Raw genomic sequence first — 9,761 nt, forward strand, 5'->3', positions numbered from 1 at the left:
AAATGAGCTCAAGGCCAGCCTGAACTGCACAACGAGACCCTGTCTCAAAAAGACCAAAGGGAAAAAAAAAAAATGAAGGAGCATCTGTTATAGCAATCCTATAGATTTCTTTCAAGAGTCCTCAAGATTCTGACAAGAGAACTAACATTTTTATATAAGCACAGAGGCTAAAAAAAGCAGCAACAAAAATGCCTCACATACCCAATAGCCCTGGAATGAGTTTAGCTGAGTAATACTGATATGCGTTAGAAATACTTTCTAAGTAGTTTCCCAAGTGATTTTTGCCAACATCCTAATTCTATATGGAATAAGTGTAAACTTTGTAAATGTTAAAAATTACCCAGGGCATAATAATAATCACCCAAAATGCTTACATATTAAAGTTAAGGCTGTTTCTTTTTCTAATAATTTGAAGTTGTGGAGAAAATAAGATTTCTTCAAACTTCAGTGAATTTTTTCCCGTTTTATCTGGATATTACCGTTGCAGTTAGACTGCGTTAAGCCCCAGCCCTCGCCCTTGTCAGCTAAACAACCTCGGAGAGGAGTTTCAACTTCTCCAAATCCGAGTTCCTTCTTCAACACAGAGACAGCCACGCTCACAGCGGTCGGCCGTGAGGACGAGATGATATCCTGGTCACGGAGCTAGCACGACGCTCGGCGGTCGCTGCTCAGGACGAGAAAGCAGGGGCCGTCACTGCCCTGACTGAGGTTTCCTTAACTAACCTTCTGCCTTACCAATTTCATAACCTCGTTTTTAAACTGGTATGTGTCAGAAGATGATCCTACAATGTCAATGTGTGTCCCGTAAAAACTGACCAGAACCTTACTGTATTTTGAACGTAGTTGTTCGCACGCCTGTTCAACATTTCTTTTCTCTCTGTCTTTCTCTCCTCCAAAAGTAAAGGTCTCTTTTCTGAGCTCGAAGGACAGACTCTGGGAGCACGCCTCTAAGAGCTCTCTCACGTACTGTACGCCGCTCGGCTGAGAACCAGCCTGGGCGCTTCTCAGCCAAATGGTGCTGACCTCACCGTCCACCCTCTCCTGACTTAGAATGTGGAACCTGCGGAGTGTGGCTTCATAAACCCTACACTTCTGCTTCTGTAAAGGAAGACATCTGTGTCGAGCACAAGCATTTCCCCGCTCCTTAAGGTCTCGGGCACTGAGGCCCTCAGCGTCTCCACCAAGTTACCCCCTCTCTGCAGGCTCTTCTTGGGGCTCCGTCTATCCCGCGTTCTCCCCGCCCTGGTAAAATTTTTGTTTCTTTCTAACAGAGAACTTGCTTTTGATAGCAAAGCCTCGTTGAGCCTCTCGACAGCCAGAAATGATCCTTCCACGGAGACTGTTCCACTGCGTCCCAGAGGACTGAAGCTTACACTTGGGATTTTCTTTCTCAGGTCCGTTACCAGGCCTTCTAACACAGGGTGACTTTGAAAAACAGAAAGATCGAGGACCGCCTTCACAGAGCTGAAGACCTAGAATTAAAAACAATAAAGTAGTTACAACAGCAGCGCCCGACGAAGCAGACAACATAAACGAATTCCTTTTCTGACACGCTCCCGCCTCGAGGGAGTCCCTAAATCAGACCCTGACGGCCACAGACAGACTGCGGCTCCTTGCACCTGAGCGGCCCCCGAGAAGCCCACGCCGCGCGGTGTGGACAGCACGGTCCCCAAGGCGGAGGCAGGCCCAGGCGTGTCAGCGGTGAATGGTGCTCTCGCGCCGTCTTGTGCAGAGCGCGGGGCTGCGAACTGGCCCGGCCCTGCTGCACAGACAGAGCACCTGCCGGCAGCCGCTGCCTCCCTGCGGCCCGGTCCTCAGATGGTGGCCGGGCAGTCGGAAGCCGACACAGGCACCTCGAATTTTAATTTCCTTCGGATCATTTTCCCTCCTAGCGCATGTTTGTAGTGCAGACTGTCTCCTCGTTCTCTGCCTTTCTTGCTTCCTCAAACTGCTTTTTAATATTCACCTAATTTTCCCCCACACGAGTCCGCAGGTGGCCACCTGACATTACTCGCGACCGCACGAAGCTCACCGTCGCTTCAAAGGCACCAAGGGGAACCGGAGAAGTTAAATACACACGCGGAACCTCACGGAACCGGTGTGGCCTTGGGAGCTGCGTCAGGTCAGAGGCCGCACCTTCCTTCCCCGAAGTCCGGGGTTCCCGCACAGGAAAGACCTCGCAGAGGGCCCGGCCACCAGCACCCCCGCCACCGCCTCACCTTTCCACTCAAGTGCGCGACTCTGAGCTGGGCGTGTCCGGCCTTCTTTGCCAGATGGTATTTCTTCTGTCTGACGACATTCTCCGCGACTACGTGGAAACGTTAGCGTCAGAAGTGTTTGCGACACTCACAAAAGAGTTTGCGATACGCTAATAATGAATTAATTAAAAATACGGGTGTTAGCTCTGCCACTGAGAAGCTCTAGCTCTTTGGTCTCCGCGGCAGCAGCGAGATGAGGAAGGGAACGTCACCCTTCGGAAAGCGTCCTCACGAGACGCAGGCGTGCCGCCGTGTGGCTCTAAGCCCTGCCACCTTCAGAAGCGGACCTGTAGCAAATGCAGCTGTCCCGCCAAGCGCAAGAGAAAGCATACTGGAGTGCAAAGGCTACGAGGCGAAATGCCGCCGGACAGCTCGAACGAGGCACCTAGAAGGTGTGCATCGCAGATGCAGGCGTGGATTCACGAAGGACAGCACCTAGACCCAAGAGAGCCGCTGCTGCAGCATGCAGTTCATCCTGAGAATTTCAGCCCTTACTCAAAATACATACTTTGGTTTTAAAAGATAAAAAAAAAGAATAGAAACTCCAAGCTTTTCCTCTATTTTTCTCTAAATTCCACATTCCAATAACTTCTTCACTGCACTCCAACACATTTAAACTCACTTTTGGGTTAATGTGACCCTGATTGAATTCTTAAACCACACAGAGGTGAGCTGGGTAATCCCAGCACTCAGGAGGCTGAGGCAGGAGGATCACCCAGTTCAAGACCAGCCTGGGCTACAAAGTGAGCTCAAGGCCAGCCTGAACTGCACAGCGAGACCCTGTCTCAAAAAGACAAAATAAATAAATAAAAAATAAACCACACAGAGGTATGTATGTGAACAGAGGACAAACAAAGAATCCCCACCCTGTGAGTCCGGCTCCCGGAGGCTTCACCGCGGTGACGCTGTCCCCGTTTCCCTCCATCTGCTGACTGACCTGCTCGGGCTCTTTCTCAGATGCCCCAGCTGTTCCGACTCTCTGGATGCGGTCAAACCCCAGACCTCAGGCCTCCAACCTCTTTGCTAACCCACACCCACAACCCTTCCCCACTCTACACGTTTTCTACGTTACTCGGATCCAAGACAGAGACACATTCAAACACTCCGACTTGTCAGTCACTAACAACTTTTTTGTTGTTTTTTTTGGGGAGGGCGTGTTTTCCAGTACCGGGAATCGAACTCACGACCTTGCACTTGCCAGGCAGGCGCTGTGCCACTGAGCTAAATCCCCAGCCCAACTAACAACTTTATTATGAGCGATTTTCACAGATTCTTGCTCATAGCGTGCTGGCACTTTTATGTCCAAGAGTTTTGCTTCATTTTGTTTCATTTTGCTTTGGTGGTGGTGCCAAGACTGAATTCAGGACTCCACACATGCGAGGCGAGCCTCACTCTGCCTTGGACCTATGTGCCGCCCTTTTGTTTTAGTTTTATTTTGCGGCAGGGTCTCCCCAGGTTACCCAGGTTGGCCTCAAACTTTCGACCCTTCTGTCACAGCCCACCTACCCACTCAGCAGTTGGGATTACAGGCTCCGACCAGTTTAGAATAATTACTTAAAGCTACTTTAAATATTAATCCTATGAATAATTTTAGCAAAAGGTAATATTTTTGCTTTTGTTTTTGTTTTTGAGCCAGGGTCTTGCTATATAGCTCAGGCTCGCCTTGCATGCACTATGTAGCCCAGGCTGTCCTCAAACTCATGGCGATCCTCCTGCCTCAGCCTCCCTAGTGCTAGATCACGGTGTGCCTAACAAATGTAATTTTAATTTCATTGGAGAAATAATTCTAAAATTATAGAAGTTTGACTTGGAAATACCCTTTTTTTCTTTGAATATTACATACGCATCTGCCGTGGTTCTTGTTGGATATATCACGTCTTCAACTTCTCCACCCACGGTCTGCACATCCTGGAAGCAACTCCTGAGCAGGGTGGCCAACTGCTGATGACTGAAAAGGTCAACAGGAAGGCCGGCAACCACCACTGTCCTTTCCGAAGCTTCGCAGTCCTTCACGTTCGAAGCCGATGCCTTCAGGAGAAACAGTAGAATCCATTTAAAACTCTAAGACTACAGCACTGGGCAGGCTGAGGCAGGAGGATTGTTGCAAGTTCGAGACCAGCCGGGGCTACAAAGTGAGTTCAAGGCCAGCCTGAACTGCATAGCGACACTCTGTCTCAAAAAGACCAAAAAAAAAAAAAACTATATGAGTATAAAGGTGACCAGGGAGCGAGGGTGTTTTATTCTATAAAGGCGAAAGGAGGAGTAGATCTTTGTCTCATACCAGCAGTAACATAACCTTTAGCCAAACTGACAATCACATATAACAATGTATCTCTTTTTTAAAAAGTGGAAAATATTAATGTTTTATTTTAGAAAGGCCTAAACATAATAGAAAACGTCACAAGAGAAAAGTTAAAGAGAGAGAAATTTTTAGAATGTGAAGTGTCACCCTAGCTGTAAGACATGGCAGTTTCGGGGTAGCTGTCTGCTCTCTGGGTTGCAGAGTCCAAGGTACAAAAGCCGGTAAGAAACGCCTCCCCTTTATTTACTGTGAGAATCAAGAAAACGTCAGCACCAAAAAATCAAACCCTTGTAATAGAAGAGGCTGCAGTGGACAGAACTCCACCTCCCCACACGTACCTAGGGTGAGATTCAGCCAGAGGTACACGTGACTGCCAACCCTGCCACCATGCCGGCTCAGACGCCAACTGCCAGACCCTCTCGGGTTCACTCTTCAAATTTCCTGAATCATTCACTTACAGGGTTTCTGCTCAGACGCTGTCATTTGCCTCACAGTCCTAGTTAGAGTAGCACTATAAGCCCAACCTGATCACACGACCTCAGACATAATCTGCCTCAACTGCCTAAGGGAACACGGATATCTCAGGGACCCAGGTCACAGCTGACAGATCACACAGGCGCTCAGGCTAGCAGACTCTGTACGTAAGGCCGGACTCCGCTGGGGATGGCACACGACTTCCAGCCTCGCAGAAACAGGTGCAACACACAGCATCTTGTCCATGCCTCGAGCCCTCTAAAGTAAATGCCACCGGCATGGTGGCGCACGCCTGTAATCCCAGCACTCGGGAGGCTGAGGCAGGAGGATCATTGCAAGTTCAAGGCCAGCCTGGGCTACAAAGTGAGTTCAAGACCAGCCTGAACTGCACAGTGAGACCCTGTCTCAAAAAGACAAACACACACACAAAAAAAAAGCCAATGCAAAAGAATAAACCGAGCCAGGTGCCGTGACACACGCCTGGAATCCTAGCATTTGGGAGGCCGAGGCAAAAGGTCAAAGCCAGCCCGGGCTGGCTGCATTCACCGCCGGGCTGCCTGGGCTACAGGGACCCAGCCCGGAAAAAGAAGACTGAAAGAGGAGGGGCAGGGAAGGGAGGGAAGACAGAGAGCTCAGTGGGGAGAGAGGAACAGAAGAGAGCTGGAGGACGGGAGTGGGGGGGGAGACGGAGGAGAAAGAGAAAAGGCAGGAAGAGTTGGAGCGGGAGGGGCGGGGAGGAGGAGACCCGGGTGGGAGGCAGTCTGTGCGGGAGTCATAACAATTCCCGGCGATCGGCCCCTCACAGGATTACGCAGAAAGCTAAGAGAGACAGAGACGCGAAGCCCGGTGAGCAGAGGGTGCAGGGAAGCGCGACCACAGCAGAATGGGGGTCCAGGAGCTGAAAGTACAACGGCTGCAGCTGCCCCCTGCACGCCTGACTGCCACACACCACACACAGTGCCGCGGCAGCAGAGCCCCCAAAGCACACGGGGACCTGGGACAAGTCACTGAAGGTCGGCGGGCGCTGACCAGGAGTCGGGCCCCGCAGGCCCAGGGCGCGGGCTTTAACCGGGCTGTGAGCAAGAAGCAGGGTGCTGGGCTGCTCTGGCTCTTTCAGCAAGCGCTACAGCGACCCGACCAGCCGGCTCGAAGAGACAGAGCAGCGGGCTGCAACAGGACCTGTCACCGGGGCACCCGAAGTTTGCTGGCTGGGGCCGCACCTTCTGCCACATTCGCACACGCACACACACCGCGGGCAGGCAGCTGGGACAGAGTTGCAGGGCAAACACGGAGGATTACTGTACCTTCTTAAGGTCTAAATGAGCTCTCCAGCAATGCTCCACAGAGAACGGGATCTGCCAGCTGGGCTTCCGGGCCGGAGTCCCCGGCCTTCCTCACGGCCCCTCGCCTCCCGACACGGGCTCGCGCGGGACACTGCAGCGAGCGCCAGACCCCGGACTGAACCCCTCGGTCTCCTGCGGACAGACGCCCCCTGCACCGTGCCCTCCCACTCTGGGGGGCCACTGTCGGCCGATCTCGTAACTCCTCAGACATTGTGTATCTTGTGTTACCTCTGTTCTCCAGTAAGCGCTGACTGACGCACTGAAGTCCCTGAGGACTGCTTCAGGGCACACACCCTCTTAGCATCTCCTTGGTACTGTGTTTCCGGGGGTAGCTGATAAAATGAGGAGAAATGGCGCTTTTAAACTCAAAACGTACACCTCAGGTTCTTGGAATTGTGATGTCCTGTCAGCTCCTGTATCAATTACTAACAAGTACTGCATCAAGTAAGCATGTGTTCTACGCCTGGCAACACGCTGGGGACCAGAGCTGATCTACACAGTAAAATGAAATACACCCCACGCCCCGAAATTCAGTTCCCCGACAAAAATGTTCTGAGGTAATTGGTACATGCAGGGCACTTGGATAGGCTATTAACGCTATTAAATTAAAATTAACGCCATTAAAAAGGGGAGGGGGAGTACTTTAAGGAAGAGAAGGAGGCACACAGGTCAGTGCATCGTTTCAGAAGAGCTTGGTGAGATCCGTTACTCACGGGAAGAGACAAGCCAACCCTCAACAATCTGAGAAGGTCAGGCATGGTGGCGCACGCCTGTAATCCCAGCACTCGGGAGGCTGAGGCAGGACGATCACAGCAAGCTCAAGGCCAGCCTGGGACACAAAGTGAGCTCAAGGTCAGCCTGAACTACACAGCGAGACCCTGTCTCAAAAAGACAAAAGACAAAATAAATAAACAAAATAACGGTCCAAGATAGATAGCAATACATGCCCTTCAGCATTGGCAAGCAAGATTAGTTCTGACGAAGCAATTAGAAAAAAAGGCCACATGAGCAAGACTGACGTCAAATTTGATTGGAGGAGGCAAAGATGCCAAGAAAAAGGAACAGTTGGTCACAAAGAGCGTGGGGGAGGGGGTGTGGAACCGTCTCCCCCAGATACAAACACAGGGGCGAGCAGGCCCGCAAGCCCAGCAGGCGGAGGCTGAGCCCCGCCTGGGCAACTCAGCAGCTCGCAAGCCCCTGCCTCAAAACACAAAACTTAAAAATGGGCTGAGGACGGCACTCGACGTGAAGGCCCTAGATCCAACCCTCAGTAACTGCAAAAGCAAACGAGCAAAAGCAAGTGCTTCTGCAAATAAAATGCATAAAAACTATTTGTTATTGTTTAATGGAGAAAAACAGAATTCATTAAATTATTCGTAGACTGTATAGCAAAATAATAAAAATATATCAGACTGAAGCTGTCCCCACATCCTAGCCCCAAATGAGACAATGTCATTTTCCTGACATACTGTAAGTCAGGCCTAAAGGAAAAAATGCTCAGAGAGTTTTCAAATGTTTAGCGAAACTTTTTTCATGAGATTTGTCCTGATAGAACATCTTGGGCCTAACAACCCACACCAGGTTAGCTTCCTTTCAGCCAGTTTGGTTTCTTGGGTTTTTGGTCTTTTTGAGACAGGGTCTCGCTCTGCAGTTCAGGCTGGCCTTGAGCTCACTTTGTAGCCCAGGCTGGTCTGAACTCACAACAATCCTCCTGCCACAGCCTTCTGAGTGCTGCGATTACAGGAGTGTGCCACCACGCCCGGCTTTCTTAGTACTTTTAGAACTGCTCTTGTTTTGCTTTGAATGAACTCACTAATGGTTTTGTGTGTGTGTGTGTGTGTGTGTGTGTGTGTTTGCTTGTTTGTCTGAGACAGGTTCTCACCATGCAGTCCAGACTGGACTCAAACTCACTACAAAGCACAGCCTGGCCTAGAACTCCTGGACCTCCTGCCTCAGCCTCCCTAGTGCTGGGATTACAGACATGCACCACCACGCCCAGCCAGAACTGACTTTTAGGAGTCATCTAACAAATTATTTGAATGACCTGCCAGTATTCTTAACTTTCTTTCACGTTTGCGAAAGTACACCTAACATAATCTTACTGACGTCAGTTATGAAGAGTGAGAATTACTAACTTTCCCTATCCACAATTAAGAAGCAAGGTCCTGGAGAAAGATAGTCCTTTCAAGGCTTTTAAAACAAGAGCAGCACTTCAGCAGAAAGTAAGAAGATAGCACTTTTCCCTGTCATTGTGTCCTAATTATTCTCCTTTTGGTTTTTTGTTTTTTTTTGTTGTTTTTTTTTTTTTTGGTTTTTTTCCGGTACCGGCCATACTTTTCTTCTTGCTGAGACAAAATACCCAATACCCAAAGTTAAAGGAGGAAAGGTTCATTTAGCTCACAGTTTATAGAGGTTTCAGTCCGTAATCAACTGGCTCCGCCAGGCATGGTGGTGCACACCTATCATCCCAGCATTTGGGAGGCTGAGGCAGGAGGATCACTGAGTTTGAGGCCACCAGCCTCAGCTAGTGAGTTCAAGGCCGGCCTGAATTGCACAGTGAGATGGTGTCTAAAAAAAAAAAAAAAAAGATAGGGGCTGGGGATTTAGCTCAGCCGCACAGCGCCTGCCCGGCAAGTGGGAGGTTGTGAGTTCGATTCCTGGTACCAGAAAAAAAACAAAAAAGATAATAATAATAAAAGGTAATAATCAGCAGCAGGCGGCTCCAAGGCAGGGTGGCGCATGGCAGACGGCAACAGTTCATGGCTGCAAAGACAGCAAAAGCTACAAGAAGAAGGACAAGCCTCTTTCTGTCCCTCACACAGCACGCAGGCTGCCCCGCCCCCTCGGCGGTGCGGCACGCACACCCCCCATCCCAGCACTGGCTCATGGGTCAATCACAAACTCCAGTCAGCCACCTCTGAGAAGCTCCCCGTGACCACATGCGGCTTTGGGGAGCCGTCCAGACCCGAGCCAGGACAGAGTGTTATAAAGGCGCTTCGGGCCATGTACCAGAACGCAAAACTTCACGAAGAAAAACTTACTCGTTAAGGAAGACACTAAGGAGAAGTAATTACAACACTCGCTCACGGCATTTGTTGACATTTGTCTCAAAATGAATTATTTGGCCGGGGAGGAAGCTCAGCGGTGCAAGCGCCTGCCTGGCAAGCGCGAGGCCGGGATGTCACAGGCAGCTGAGTCAGATAGAAACGCTACAGGCAGGCAGCGCCAGGCCCGAAGGAGCCAACGTGAAGACAGGTATTTGCCGCGGGCCAGACCTCAGGACAAGGACTAAGCAAACGCACCCACACGCCTCCCTAGGAATGGACCTCAGGGACTGATATTCTAAACAGGTAGCAGTCACCTGGAGGAGTCCCTGACCCAGCC

General features: G+C 50.4%; 1 protein-coding gene and 1 pseudogene across 1 annotated transcript; one reads left to right on the plus strand and one right to left on the minus strand.

Annotated features, from left to right (window-relative positions):
* Positions 1 to 50: 50 nt before the first annotated feature.
* Positions 51 to 6,588, minus strand: Rbm43 (RNA binding motif protein 43). The gene is given in 6 exon segments (XM_013517442.1): positions 51 to 1,100; positions 1,103 to 1,472; positions 2,220 to 2,308; positions 4,076 to 4,286; positions 6,339 to 6,427; positions 6,546 to 6,588. Coding segments are annotated over 6 exon segments (1,188 nt in total). The 3' UTR covers positions 51 to 714.
* LOC102003588 lies at positions 2,315 to 2,791 on the plus strand (annotated as a pseudogene).
* Positions 6,589 to 9,761: the final 3,173 nt, after the last annotated feature.

The sequence above is a fragment of the Chinchilla lanigera genome, unplaced genomic scaffold, assembly GCF_000276665.1.
Source record: "Chinchilla lanigera isolate Chin_1 unplaced genomic scaffold, ChiLan1.0 scaffold00039, whole genome shotgun sequence".
NCBI classification, from domain to species: domain Eukaryota; kingdom Metazoa; phylum Chordata; class Mammalia; order Rodentia; family Chinchillidae; genus Chinchilla; species Chinchilla lanigera.